The sequence below is a fragment of the Dermochelys coriacea genome, chromosome 3 (genome assembly GCF_009764565.3).
Source record: "Dermochelys coriacea isolate rDerCor1 chromosome 3, rDerCor1.pri.v4, whole genome shotgun sequence".
NCBI lineage: Eukaryota > Metazoa > Chordata > Testudines > Dermochelyidae > Dermochelys > Dermochelys coriacea.
Window position 1 is genome coordinate 141,879,038 of NC_050070.1, and position 15,922 is coordinate 141,894,959.

A 15,922-nucleotide genomic window follows, 5' to 3' on the forward strand; every position below is an offset into this window, starting at 1 on the left:
AAATTATTTGGTATATTCCCCTGCCAGGGGGATTGTTCCTGCAGTGGAGTTTATAACGTTTTGGGCAGCAGATGATCACTGAGCGCATTCTGCTATACAAGACAATGTATGTAATATGTTGTGATACTAATTTATTGCATCAAACTGCAGCCACACTAAAAGCTGGTGCCTTTTGGTGGCAGGTGCCCAGTGCATGTGATTGTTCAATAGGGGGGTCTGGTTTCCTGATAAATTGGAATTGACAGTTGTGATAAATGAAGGGGGGTGTAGCTCCATTTAATAGATAGCCAGCCAGCCAGCCAGTTAGCTGTAAAATTCCTCTGGATAGGTGATCTTTACTTCCTTTACCTGTAAAGGGTTAAAAAGTGCCCCAGTTAAAGAAAAAAAAAGTGGGCACCTGACCAAAAGAGCCAATGGAAAGGCTAGAACTTTTTTAAATGGGGAAAAACCTTTTTGTGTGCGTCTGTTCTCCAGAGAAGCAGCGACAGACCATTAATGCTGTAAGCAAGAATGCTACGTAAACTTTGAACCAGGTATGAAAAATTAACTTCCATCCCTAGAAGGAATCATTTAGATAGGGAACATTTAGATAAATGTGATCATGTTTATTCTTTATTTTGGCTTGTGGATCCCCTCTATGCTAACCCCAAATGTTTTTCACAGATTCATAGATACTAAGGTCAGAAGGGACCATTCTGATCATCTAGTCCAACCTCCTGCACAGCACAGGCCACAGAATCTCACCCACCCACTCCTACGAAAAACCTCACCTACATCTGAGCTATTGAAGTCCTTCAATCATGGTTTAAAGACTTCAAGTAGCAGAGAAGCCTCCCTCAAGTCACCCATGCCCCATGCTACAGAGGAAGGCGAAAAACCTCCAGGGCCTCTCCAATCGGCCCTGGAGGAAAATTCCTTCCCGACCCCAAATATGGCAATCAGCTAAACCCTGAGCATATGGGCAAGATTCACCAGCCAGATACCCAGGAAAGAATTTTCTATAGTAACTCAGATCCCATCCATCTAATATCCCATCTCAGGGGATTTGGCCTCTTTACCCTGAATATTTAAAGATCAATTACTTACCAAAATCACATTATCCCATCATACCATCTCCTCCATAAACTTATCGAGTAGAATCTTAAAACCAGATAGATCTTTTGCCCCCACTGCTTCCCTTCGAAGGCTATTCCAAAACTTCACTCCTCTGATGGTTAGAAACCTTTGTCTAATTTCAAGTCTAAACTTCCTGGTGGCCAGTTTATACCCATTTGTTCTTGTGTCCACATTGGTGCTGAGCTGAAATAATTCCTCTCCCTCTCCTGTATTTATCCCTCTGATATATTTATAGAGGGCAATCATATCTCCCCTCAACCTTCTTTTAGTTAGGCTAAACAAGCCAAGCTCCTTAAGTCTCTTTTCATAAGACAAGTTTTCCATTCCTCGGATCATCCTAGTAGCCCTTCTCCGTACCTGCTCCAGTTTGAATTCATCCTTTTTAAACATGGGAGACCAGGACTGCACACAGTATTCTAGGTGAGGTCTCACCAGTGCCTTGTATAATGGTAATAAAACCTCCTTATCCCTACTGCAAAAAGAAAAGGAGTACTTGTGGCACCTTCGAGACTAACAAATTTATTAGAGCATAAGCTTTCGTGAGCTACAGCTCACTTCATCGGATGCATTTGGTGGAAAAAACAGAGGGGAGATTGATGTACACACAGAGAGAACATGAAACAATGGGTTTATCATACACACTGTAAGGAGAGTGATCACTTAAGATAAGCCATCACCAGCAGCAGGGTGGGGGAAAGGAGGAAAACCTTTCATGGTGACAAGCAAGGTAGGCTATTTCCAGCAGTTAACAAGAATATCAGAGGAACAGTGGAGGGTGGGGTGGGAGGGAGAAATAACATGGGGAAATAGTTTTACTTTGTGTAATGACTCATCCATTCCCAGTCTCTATTCAAGCCTAAGTTAATTGTATCCAGTTTGCAAATTAAATTCCAATTCAGCAGTCTCTCGTAGGAGTCTGTTTTTGAAGCTTTTTTGTTGAAGGATAGCCACTTTTAGGTCTGTAATCGAGTGACCAGAGAGATTGAAGTGTTCTCCAACTGGTTTTTGAATGTTATAATTCTTGACGGCTGATTTGTGTCCATTCATTCTTTTATGTAGAGACTGTCCAGTTTGACCAATGTACATGGCAGAGGGGCATTGCTAGCACATGATGGCATATATCACATTGGTAGATGCACAGGTGAACGAGCCTCTGATAGTGTGGCTGATGTGATTAGGCCCTATGATGGTGTCCCCTGAAGAGATATGTGGACAGAGTTGGCAACGGGCTTTGTTGCAAGGATAGGTTCCTGGGTTAGTGGTTCTTTTGTGTGGTGTGTGGTTGCTGGTGAGTATTTGCTTCAGATTGGGGGGCTGTCTGTAAGCAAGGACTGGCCTGTCTCCCAAGATCTGTGAGAGTGATGGGTTGTCCTTCAGGATAGGTTGTAGATCCTTAATGATGCGTTAGAGAGGTTTTAGCTTGGGGCTGAAGATGATGGCTAGTGGCGTTCTGTTATTTTCTTTGTTGGGCCTGTCCTGTAGTAGGTGACTTCTGGGTACTCTTCTGGCTCTGTCCATCTGTTTCTTCACTTCAGCAGGTGGGTATTGTAGTTGTAGGAATGCACGATAGAGATCTTGTAGTTGTTTGTCTCTGTCTGAGGGGTTGGAGCAAATGCGGTTATATTGTAGAGCTTGGCTGTAGACAATGGATCATGTGGTATGATCTGGATGAAAGCTAGAGGCATGTAGGTAGGAATAGCGGTCAGTAGGTCACCATCAACCTCAGCCTGGACCAGTCCACACAAGAGATCCACTTCCTGGACAGTACGGTGATAATAAGCGATGGTCACATAAACACCACCCTATATCGGAAACCTACATACTCCTTTTCTTTTTGCGAATACAGACTAACATGGCTGCTACTCTGAAACTTATCCCTACTGGAAATGCCTCTCCTGATGCATCCCAAAACCGCATTAGCTTTTTTCACAGCCATATCACATTGGCAGCTCATAGTCATTCTATGATCAACCAATACTCCAAGGTCCTTCTCCTCTTCCGTTACTTCTAATTGATGCGTCCCCAACTTATAGCTAAAATCTACAACCACTAATACTTCTATTTCATATATTACAGAGGGGAAAGTCAAATATTTTAAGTATTCATTATGAAACAGACCAAATTACTTTTCCAACAGTTTGTTTGCTCAGCAATGCTGGGCCTCTTCAAATTCCTTTTTCAGGCATTTACAATAGAACTCTGAAAATGACAACAATTTGATATATGATCCCTCAATTCTAACTTTTGAAATAACTTCTACTTTTGGACAGAAACATCAATTTCTACACGTTATACTTAGTATCAACTTATTTTCTACTATTTTATTTTTGTTTATGATTTACTTAGTGCCAATTAACTAACTCATTCTCTTTATGTTTGTGCAAGTATAGGCAGGGGGATCAATTTGTTCTCAAAGTACGTAACTGAAATTGCAAGGTTATACAATTTTCCAATCAAAGAAGCTACTGTTTAAATGTTTAGTTTAAGGACCTTTCAGAGAGATTATTAACTGCTTCTTTAGGGTATAATTATTTTAAAAAAACAGCATAGGAAATCTAAACTTGTTCTATTCTGCACTCCTTTCATGAATACCTTCCACTGACATAAAAGAGAGAGGATGCTCCGCTTCCCTCACTTGCAAATCTGTATCAAAGGGAAAATTATGTAACTGACATATGTAGAAAGAGTACAATATCAAGACTGAAACTTGTAGTGGATTCTTAGGTGGAATTATATCTTTATTTTGTATCAGTCTTTATGTAGCATCTAGAATTATAAGAGATGAGACAAAGAGCTGTGAGTTTTGGGGGACGGTGGGGTTCAGTCTTGTTTTATATACTGTAGCTCATTTAATTCATTTAAAATGTGTGTGGTTATTCACCCAACTCTGTTTACTATAGAGCAGCTATCACACTGTGTCGGAGTAACTCACTGCTGAAATATTCTTGACATTTTAAAGTAAGATTGTTTTCAGATACATACACAAACTAAAGCATGAACAACATATTTAAGAACTGTTGAAACTAAGGCCAGGTGTACACTAAACAAGGTTTGCCAATATAACTATACTGGCAAACACTCCTAGTGTGGATGAAGCTTATATGAGCAAAAAAAGGGCTTTTGTTGATAGACTTTATACCAGTTCCCCAAATCAAATGAGTTATATTGGCAAAAGTGCTTTTACACAAGCATAAAAGTGTGTCTATACTAGGATTTCTGCTAACATAAAACGTCAACAAAAAAGTACAACCCTAACTAATATTACTATACCAAAAGTTTAAAAGCAAAAGTTTCGAGTGTAAACCTGGCTTAAGAGATGGATAAATCTCATTCTCCTGTAAAACAGTGTCACTTTTTAAGTTAATAGTTGATTACAGTAAGTTATTAAATTAGCTCCCCCAATTCCCTGAGCCCAGTTCCGTGCTTTATATTCCTCCTGTCCTCTGAATCTGTTTTGCCCCCCCCATATCCCGCGAGTCTTCTGTTCCAAACACATAATGTTTTTTGATTTATCTTGTGTCTTATCCCACTATAACTAATCCACTATGGAAGCAATACAAGTATTTCAGAATGAGTTATTCCACTATAAGTTTCCATCATTCCCATTTTGAGTTAACTATACCACATCAGGTACTCCTCCCAATGCTATCCCATACTGTACTGCTTCACATGCCAATTCATATATAGATTCATAGATACTAAGGTCAGAAGGGACCATTCTGATCATCTAGTTTGACCTCCTGCACAACGCAGGCCACAGAATCTCACCCACCCACTCCTACGAAAAACCTCACCTATGTCTGAGCTATTGAAGTCCTCGAATCGTGGTTTAAAGACTTCAAGGAGCAGAGAATCCTCCCTCAAGTGACCCATGCCCCATGCTACAGAGGAAGGCGAAAAACCTCCAGGGCCTCTCCAATCTGCCCTGGAGGAAAATTCCTTCCCGACCCCAAATATGGCGATCAGCTAAACCCTGAGCATATGGGCAAGATTCACCAGCCAGATACTACAAAAAATTCTTTCCTGGGTAACTCAGATCCCATCCATCTAATATCCCATCTCAGGGGATTAGGTCTATTTACCCTGAATATTTAAAGATCAATTAATTACCAAAATCACATCTCCTCCATAAACTTATCGAGTAGAATCTTAAAGCCAGATAGATCTTTTGCCCCCACTGCTTCCCTTGGAAGGCTATTCCAAAACTTCACTCCTCTGATGGTTAGAAACCTTCGTCTAATTTCAAGTCTAAACTTCCTGGTGACCAGTTTATACCCATTTGTTCTTGTGTCCACATTGGTGCTGAGCTGAAATAATTCCTCTCCCTCTCCTATATTTATCCCTCTGATATATTTATAGAGAGCAATCATATCTCCCCTCAACCTTCTTTTAGTTAGGCTAAACAAGCCAAGCTCCTTAAGTCTCCTTTCATAAGACAAGTTTTCCATTCCTTAGATCATCCTAGTAGACCTTCTCTGTACCTGTTCCAGTTTGAATTCATCCTTTTTAAACATGGGAGAGCAGAACTGCACGCAGTATTCTAGGTGAGGTCTCACCAGTGCCTTGTATAATGGTACTAAAACCTCCTTATCTCTACTGAAATACCTCTCCTGATGCATCCCAAAACCGCATTAGCTTTTTTCACAGCCATATCACATTGGCAGCTCATAGTCATCCTATGATCAACCAATACTCCAAGGTCCTTCTCCTCTTCCGTTACTTCTAATTGATGCGTCCCCAGCTTATAACTAAAATTCTTGTTATTAATCCCTAAAGGCATAACCTTACACTTCTCACTATTAAATTTCATCGTATTACTATTACTTCAGTTTACAAGGTCATCCAGATCCTCCTGTATAATATCCCGATCCTTCTCTGAATTAGCAATACCTCCCAGCTTTGTATCATCTGCAAACTTTATTAGCACACTCCCACTTTTTGTGCCGAGGTCAGTAATAAAAAGATTAAATAAGATTGGTCCCAAAACCGATCCCTGAGGAACTCCACTGGTAACCTCCCTCCAGCCTGACAGTTCGCCTTTCAGTAGGACCCATTGTAGTCTCCCCTTTAACCAATTCCTTATCCACCTTTTGATGTTCCTATTGATCCCCATCTTTTCCAATTTAACTAATAATTCCCCATGTGGCACAGTATCAAACGCCTTACTGAAATCTAGGTAAATTAGATCCACTGCATTTCCTTTGTCTAAAAAAATCTGTTACTTTCTCAAAGAAGGAGATCAGGTTGGTTTGGCACGATCTACCTTTTGTAAAACCATGTTGTATTTGTCCCATTTACCATTGACTTCAATGTCCTTAACTAATTTCTCCTTCAAAATTTTTTCCAGGACCTTGCATACTACAGATGTCAAACTAACTGGCCTATAGTTACCCGGATCACTTTTTTTTTTTCCTTTCTTAAAAATAGGAACTATATTAGCAATTCTCCAATCATTCGGTACAACTCCTGAGTTTACAGATTCATTAAAAATTCTTGCTAATGGGCTTGCAATTTCAGGTGCCAATTCCTTTAATATTCTTGGATGAAGATTATCTGGGCCCCCCGATTTAGTCCCATTAAGCTGTTTCAGTTTTGCTTCTACCTCAGATATGGTAATATCTACCTCTATATCCTCATTCCCATTTGTCATGCTACCATTATCCCTAAGATTCTCTTTAGCCTTATTAAAGACCGAGGCAAAGTATTTGTTTAGATATTGGGCCATGCCTAGATTATCCTTAACCTCCACTCCATCCTCAGTGTTTAGCGGCCCCACCTCTTTCTTAGTTTTCTTCTTATTTATATGGCTATAGAACCTTTTACTATTGGTTTTAATTCCCTTTGCAAGGTCCAACTCTACTCGACTTTTAGCCTGTCTTACTTTATCCCTACATATTCTGACCTCAATTAGGTAGCTTTCCTTGCTGATCCCTCCCATCTTCCATTCCCTGTATGCTTTCTGCTTCTTCTTAATCACCTCTCTAAGATGGTTGCTCATTCAGCTTGGTCTACAATTCCTTCCTATGAATTTTTTCCCCTTTCTTGGGATACAGGCTTCGGATAGCTTCTGCAGCTTTGATTTAAAGTAATCCCAGGCCTCCTCTACCTTTAGATCCATAAGTTCTTCAGTCCAATCCACTTCCCTAACTAATTTCCTTAATTTTTGAAAGTCAGCCCTTTTGAAATCAAAAACTCTAGTTGCAGATTTATTTTTTTTAATCCTTCCATTTAGTTTGAACTGAATTAGCTCATGATCACTTGAGCCAAGATTGTCCCCTACAACCATTTCTTCTGTGAGGTCCTCGCTACTCACCAAAATTAAATCTAAAATGGCATCCCCTCTAGTCAGTTCAGCAATTACTTGATGAAGGAATCCATCAGCTATCGCATCTAGGAAAATCTGAGCCCTATTATTACTAGCAGCGGTCCTCCAGTCTATATCTGGGAAGTTAAAGTCTCCCATGATCATGCAGTTTCCATTAGTATTTACTTGATTAAAAACATTAAAAAGGGCTCTATCCATATCCAAATTAGATCCCGGAGATCTATAGCACACCCCAAGCACTATCGTAGAAGAGGCTTTACTAGTTATCTTCCCCAATGTAATTTTTGCCCAGACGGACTCCGTCTTATCCATTGCATGGCTTCTTATTTCTTTACATTCTACCTCATCATTGATATACAATGCTACTCCACCACCTTTACCTTTATTTCTGTCTTTCCTAAACAGCACATACCCTTCAATACCTGTAGTCCAGTCATGACTACTATTCCACCATGTTTCTGTTATCCCTATAATATCTGGTTTCACTTCCTGCACCAGTAGCTATAGTTCCTCCATTTTGTTACCTAGGCTCCTCGCATTGGTGTACAAACATCTTAATTTTTGCTGTTTGGCCTCGCTCACATTTTGTACCCTATTAGGCACAGTCCTTCTACAGCCAGTATAACCTATTAGACTAGTATCCACACCACCCTCGCTCCTTATATACATTCTCCTACCCACGGCTGTATCCTTTCTTACTTCATCTTCTTCCCTTTCAATGCTAAAATCTGGCGTGGAGATTACCTGGACATCTCCCAACCATCTCCCCCTAATTCCTAGTTTAAAGCTCTCTTTATCAGTTGTGCCAGCCTCCATCCTAGAAGTCTATTTCCTTCCCTACTCAGATGAAGTCCATCCCGAGAGAACTGTCCTCTGTCCGTGAATGCCTCCCAGTGGCCATACATCCCAAAGCCCTCCTTATAGCACCACTGCCTAAGCCATCTGTTGACAATCATAATCTTGTCACACCTTTCTTGCCCTTCTCTAGGAACAGGAAGGATCCTGCTAAAGATCACCGGAGCCTCAATTTCCTTAGGCGTCTTCCGCAGCCTAGCATAGTCTCCCTTAATACTTTCCAGCGAGCATCTAGCCATATCATTTGTTCCCACATGAAGGATAACTAGGGGATTCTTTCCCGCTCCCTTGAGGATCCTTTTCAACCTCAGATCTACATCCCGTATCTTAGCACCCGGAAGACAGCACACCCTTCTATTCTCTGGATCAGCTCTAGTTACAGGCCTGTCTATTCTTCTCAATAAAGAGTCCCCGATCACATAGACCTGCCTTTTCCTGGTGACAGTGCTATTCTCCAGTCTCTCCCCTGTTCCCTCTGGCTGCAAGTTCTTTCCATTCCTATTTTCCCTTATAATCCTCTTCAACCCATCCTGTATCCTCCTGGGGCTCATATTTGGTGTAGTCTCCCTTGACTTTTCCGCTTTTCCTATAGGACTAGCCTCTCTTCTCTTCTTCCTTACCCTTCCACCTTCAACAAGTACCTGCCGAGTCCCTTCTTCATTTTCCAACTCTGCAATCCTGTTCCTAAGCTCTATTTCTCCTTCACTAGCCCATCTTTTCCTCTGCCTGGTCCTTTTAGTCACATGCTTCCACTGATCACTTTCCTCACCCAGTCTCCTCTCAGAATTCCCCAGCCCTGCTTCCATCTGTGAGTCTGAGCTTTTCCCTTCACATACCTCATATCTTTGCTCCATCATCTGCTCAAACCCCTTCCTAAACTCAACCAGACTTTCCACCTGCATCTCCAAACCTATTTCTCCTTCACTAGCCCATCTTTTCCTCTGCCTGGTCCTTTTAGTCACATGCTTCCACTGATCACTTTCCTCACCCAGTCTCCTCTCAGAATTCCCCAGCCCTGCTTCCATCTGTGAGTCTGAGCTTTTCCCTTCACATACCTCATATCTTTGCTCCATCATCTGCTCAAACCCCTTCCTAAACTCAACCAGACTTTCCACCTGCATCTCCAAACCTCGGATCTTTTCCTCCATCAGCTCTATCAGACGGTATTTCATGCAGAAAAAACTCTTACCAGGTCCCCCCTCCAGGATCATGTACATACCACAGCTTCCACATCCAGTCATCCTCAATGTGTCTTCCACTACAGGAGTCACTCCCACAGCTGCCTCCGTATCTGTCATCGCCTTCCCACCTAAGTCCTGTTAATCTGGGAAACACAAGTCACACCAAAAAGACCACCCCCCTGCAGCAAAAGCAAACCCCAAACAAGCACCACAATCCAAACTCCCTTGCAAACTCCCACTCAAACTCCCCTGTTTACAGCTCTGTTTGCTAGCTCCTGTGCCGCTGCAGCTGTCTGTGCTGCTGCCTGACTGGCTGGCTACCTTTATAGGACTTCTAGTCAGAAGCCCCACCCCCTAATCAGGGCTCAGCTTCTCTCCCAGCACAAGGCCCCTACACACCTCTACACACACACAAATACTAAAAATACAAAACCAAATACAAATACCTTCTTCTCCAACAGAACTCCCACTCAAACTCCCCTGTTTACAGCTCTGTTTGCTAGCTTCTGTGCCGCTGCAGCTGTCTTTTGTTTGTTTGTAACCTTTAAGCCAGGGATCGGCAACCTTTGGCACACAGCACGCAAGGGTATGCTTCCTGGCCTGCCGGGCTGGTTTGTTTATCTCCCACATCTGCAGGTTCAGCTGACTGCAGCTCCCACTGGCTGCGGTTTGCTGCTCCAGGCCAATGGGGGCTGCGGAAAGCGGCACGGGCCGAGGGATGTGCTGGCTGCTGCTTCCCGCAGCCCCCATTGACCTGGAGCAGCAAAGCGCAGCCAGTGGGAGCCGTGATCGGCCAAACTTGCAGACACGGCAAATAAACAAACCGGCCCGGCCCACCAAGGGGCTTACCCTGGCGGGCCATATGCCCAAGGTTGCCGATCCCTGCTTTAAACTGAATGCCCAAGAAAGCTATTATGGGTGCTTAATTTTTGGAATTGCTCTTAATAGCAACAGCCTAAGTTCCAGATGTATTTTCTTTCTTTTTGTTTTAATAAAATATTTTTTTTTTAAGAAGGATTTGGATTTTTGTGTTCTAAGAGGTTTGTGCATATGCTGTTTGATTAGCTGGTGGCCACAGCTAATTTCCTTTGTTTTCTTTCTCGACTCTTCCCTGGAGAGGGGCTGAAAGGGCTTAAGGGTACCCCATAGGGATGACTTCCCAAGTGTTCCTTCCTGGGTCCAAGGGTTTGGGGTTTTTTTGCATTTGGGTGGTGGCAGCGTTTTCCAAGCCAAGGTCAGAGAGAAGAGCCTGGAGTGACAAGTATTAATTTTTAGAATCCTTGAAGGCCTCTACCTTCTGCACTCGGAGTAACAGAGTGGGTTATTCAGCCTTGCAGAAGTGGATTAAGCACCTCCTAAAGAAGGTGAGGAGCAGGGCTGGGGCTCTGAATGACTGGTACAATGGTGGGTGGGGGAAGGGGGAAGAGGAACCTTTCCCGCCACCTTAACCCTCGTACCATGTGAAGGTTTTTGGGTCATAACAACAGTACTGGACCCAGCTATAATAGGGGGTGGGGTTGACAGCAGGCAGCTCTCCACCAAGTAGAAGCAGGGACGGATTTACACCTCATGAGCCCCTAGGCACAGCATCTTTAGTGCCCCCCTGCCTGTAGCCGACTCCCCTGCCATGTAGGAGTTTGCATTTGGATTAGGAATTTGTCCTAGTGTTCACATATGATTATGGAGTTATGACAGCTACTAACTTGGGAAATATGCACCATAAGAGAATATTCTTAAAGTGAGAGAGGAGGGAGAACAGTCAACATGGGCCTGTCCAGCACTCAAGCAGAATATGAAGATATATTTCAATGAGATGGACCCTAAAGGGCAAGCTGCAGAAACTGACACCCATGGGCTGCACATAAGGCTAAAAAAATGCTGAGTTCCATTAGCTCTAGTGGAGCCACTGAAGAAGGAACCAGCAAACCTGCAAAGAGGCCTCATTACACTCACTGAAACCAGCACAGAGTGGATCAGAATTCCATTAACGCTGAGAAAACCTTCAGATAAATAGAGAATCTGCATTGACCCAAAACCACCGAACAGAGCACTGAGAAGTCACTACCCATTACCAATGACTGAGGACACACTATTCAATTTATCCACGGCAAAAGTGGTATCAAAAATGGTTTCTGACAGGTGGAGATAGGAACTGCAGGGTTTGAATGCCTCTGGACATCAATCTGGCCCCAGAGGTGTTCCAGTGTAAACTGAACCAGGCCTCATCCGACAGACTCCCAGGCATAAAGACTGTAGCTGATGACATTCTTATTGTAAGAGAAGGGTATGACTAAAACAAGGTAATCTAGGACCATGATACCAAGATGCAGCAACTCATAAACTAGTGCCATGAGTGGAATACTGGATTGAATCCATACAAGCTGAAGATGAGGAGAAGTGAGGTTCCCTATGTCAGACATCTGAGGGACCTCTGCGGGACTCCAGCCAGTCTCCAAGAAACTGATAAACATTAAAGAAATGCCCTGGCCAAAAGAAGTGAAGGGAGTCCAGCAATTTATATTAAATGGCCAACTGTCTACATAGATTCAATGCACACCAATAAGAAGTCTGTGAGCCCTTGAGACAGCTAACACACAATTATGCAGTGTGGGAATAGTGAGAGACTCAAGAAGCAGCATTTGAAAGAGTAAAGAAAACCATAAGCAAGGCATCAGTCCTGAAGTACTGCAGAGCAACTAGAGCTTCAGTGTGATGTCTCAGAAGGAGACCTAAGATCAACAAAGTTAAAAGCCCACAGAATGAGCTATTAGAGCCCTGACAGACACAGAGGGTATGCACAGATAGAAAAGGATCCATGGGCTCTGGTATGTGGAATGAAACAACTCCAACAGTTCATCTTTGGGCACAGCATAGTTGTGCACTCTGATCAGAAGCTATGAGAAAGTATCACAAAGTCATTGCTGAGAGCACCCAAGTGACGACAACACACTATAGACTCCAGCATGCTGATGTACGCATAAGGTATTGTACAAGAAAGTCACTACTGGCTGCAGATATACTGAGTGAGGCATACCTTCCAGAGCACAACACTGATGGCTTTGTGGAACAGGAGATAGAGTCTATCAATATACTACAATACATTCACACTTCGGATGGGAAGCCCCAGGCAAACAAACAAAACACTGAATAGGGTAAGGTGCTAAAGGCACAAAAAGTTCATATTGCAAGGCTGGCCAGATGCCAAGGAGCAAGTACCTGCAGGTGAGCGTTGAGCTGTGTGTGCAAGACTCAATTTTTTTTAAAAAAGGGAAACTGAGCAGTAATCCCAACAGATTTAAGAGAAAACATCATGAGACGGATACATGCTTTACACCTGAAAAAGGAGGCATAGTTAAGATGAGCTAGTCAGGAATTAATGCCCAATTCGGAGCAGAGCAAACACAGAACGGTGCAAGATGTACAACAAATGAAGTAATCAACAGAAGGCAACTACAGCCTCACAAAATCCCATCTGAACCCTGGAAAAAAGTTAGTTCCTGTTATTAAAAGTTACATGGTCAAAGCAGGTTACTACTCCAATTTCTGGAAGGTGAACTACCTGGAAAAAACTCAGGCCAGAAGTGTCATCAGGAAACTAATTTCATTTTGCAAGATATGGCAAACCTGACCTACTATGCTCAGACAATGGGTCACAATACACTACATCCAAAACAAAACAAAACAAAACAAAACAAAAAAAAGACTCTGCGCCAAGTTGGCAGTCAAAGCCAAGAAACTGATGCCAAAGGCAAAACAGACAGGAAAGGATCCTTCTACCTGACAACATTGGAACATCGCAATAAACCCTCCCAGGGACTACAGAGCAGCCCAGGACAGAGACTGATGAGAGAACCAAGACTCTACTTCCCAGGAAGGACTGTCAGCTGCAGCCCAGCAAAGGAACAAAGGACAGTACACTAAAACAGTTAAGGGAATGCCAAGCTAAGTGGACATTCCACTACAACAAAAGAGCCAAGGACCTAAGGCCACTACACAGAGGTAAGCAAGTCTACAGTCCAACCTTCAAACAGCCACACAAAGCAGTGGCACAAGGTAACAGTTCAAGCTGCAACGGAACACAGGTCAAATAAGGTAGGTACAGATTCAGAACAGTGGCACAGTCAAAACAGAAGACAACTGCAGTGTAGTGATGGACAGGAAGGTGAAGACACAAGAAGAACCTCAATCATCAACTGGCCTGACACAGGAGAGTTGAAAGAAATTAGGTATATGAGCAATACAGAGGACCAACAGGACACCAACCAACAGAATAAAGGCAGCAACAGGATGGTAGCAAGTGCCTCACCAACAGTGATAACACAAACAAGAAGTAGGATACCAAAGACCAACACAACTGAAGAATTATGTGGCCTAACAGGCAGCAATGGGATGGCTGTAAAGGCCACATCCCTATGGGTGGGTTATGTACTAGTAACCTCTGGCCCCTGCAAGTCAAACGCTTGTACAAAAGAGACAACTACAATTGTTAAAAGGAAAGATGTAGCAACCTGCATGGGACTTGGAGGGAGGAGTACAGGCTGCAGGAGGGAAGAGCCTCTAGTAGGCAGTAGGCATGCACATGGTTAGATTGCTAGCTATAACGCTAAACTTATTTCTTTGTCATGCACTGAAACTTTAAAATAAAACAAACTAGATTTTCAAAAATCAAAGCATGCTTTTGAAAATCTGGCCCTAAACTTTTTATAGGTAGTTTCCTATTTTAAGAAAATTAAATCAAACACAAATAATTTTTAAAAAATCCAGTGAACTTTGAGGAAGCTGAAAAATTCAGGACAAAGTACATCTTTAAAAATACTACCTAATGGCAACAATACTGGTGTAAATGCAATGTTTTTTCTTTGACTCACCTCTCCCCCATTAACATACTCCATCACAAAACACAAACGATCCTTTGTCTGGAAGGAATATTTCAAAGACTTAAAGAGAAGAAAAAACAAAAAAAATTATCTTCACATATTAACCTGATTTCTAGTAATTAGAATGGTAGCAAAAATGTAATTGTATCTTGTTAAACAGAAATCTGATTGGTGGAATGAATCATCACTGTTTCCTACTTCTCTATCTGAAGCACTCTGCTATGAGAGCCATTGACAAGAAAAGTCTACACATTTTGCTCACTCAGCAGAGCGTACATTAATAAGATAATTATTTTTTACTGTGTTGCCCTTAAAAATAAGCAGAGTTTTCTACTGGCATTTCTAATCCTACTATTAAATGAAATGTCTTCCTCGCTTCCAAATGTGTAGTATTAGCCAAACATCTTCCACCATCATCCTCTCCTCATTCTAATACCACCCCAAGCCAACTTTTTCCATGGTACCCATAAGAAGAAAGATTATAATATTGTGGGAGAAGGGGAGCAAGGAGGAACCTTCAATGTGATCCCTATGTCTGTCTGTCTTATCTTCAGAGCGGGTACTGCCTTTATTTTAATGTACTGTACAATGCTGAAGATTTTTTCAGTGCCACGTGAATAATATATAAAATTATATATAACTTTTAAAAAGTATTAACATTTATTATTCATATAATTTAAAATCTTGACTTCCCAAGGTTTGAATGGCTCATGATGGGCCAAAGTCATTCCTGGTGTAAATCTACTGACTATAAGTCCATTACAGATATGCATTTGGCCCAATTATTTGAAATGCAGTGTAGCAAGATTCAATGTAATTATGAAAGGATAGATCATGACTTAACAACGTACCTAGAGTAAGTAGAGCTGCACGTTGTTGTGCTGTCCCTAGAGTAGCCCAGGAGGGAGACTGTGGCTAAGGGAGTCAACTGCCCTGCTGTTCTCCCGGCTGCTCTGGGAAGGGAGAAAACTGTGCTGGATCTATACCTGGTACAGCATATAGCTCCCAGACATACCAGCTATGTGACCAATGGTTTGAGGAGCAAGGCCAAGGCTTTGCCCATTCCCCACCCCTTGTACCCATATGCGTCATTCTCCTTTGTGCTACTGGACAAGCTGAGCGCAATTTGGCCCACAATGTCTACTTGGTCTGCCAAGTATAGCTACGATGTCAGCTTCAGCCTCCATAAAATAGTTTTTAAAACAGAAAAATGAACAAGTTATCACAATAGGACATTATGCTATACACAGTTTATGATGAAATTGAATATCTGAATTATATATATGACTTTGAAGGAAAAAATTAGTACTTTTTTAAAAGGAGAAACTAAGAAATTATATCAATGTATGCAGTAGAGACACTATCTATTCCCTGAAGAACAAAGTTAATTTCAGCTTATCTCCCCCCCATTTATCTTTACTTAAAAGAAGCTGGTCACAAATTTGACTAAATTTTTTTGTTGGAAACTGTCGTTTCATCAAAACCAAGCTTTTTTGTTTTGACAAATTTCCTGTTTGAATTAAAAAAAAAAAAAAAAAAAAAAAAAAAACAAGAAAACTGAAATTATT

The 15,922-nt window shown here is 41.9% G+C and overlaps 1 protein-coding gene across 7 annotated transcripts in view; it reads right to left on the reverse strand.

Annotated features, from left to right (window-relative positions):
• AKT3 (AKT serine/threonine kinase 3) overlaps nt 1-15,922 on the reverse strand; it is a 281,463-nt gene that overhangs the window by 88,139 nt on the left and 177,402 nt on the right. For all 7 annotated transcript variants that reach the window (XM_043511466.1, XM_038396391.2, XM_043511467.1 and 4 more), the window contains exon 8: nt 14,346-14,414. In XM_043511466.1, the coding sequence (XP_043367401.1) occupies nt 14,346-14,414 (69 nt within the window). The remainder of the gene's footprint in view (nt 1-14,345; nt 14,415-15,922) is intronic.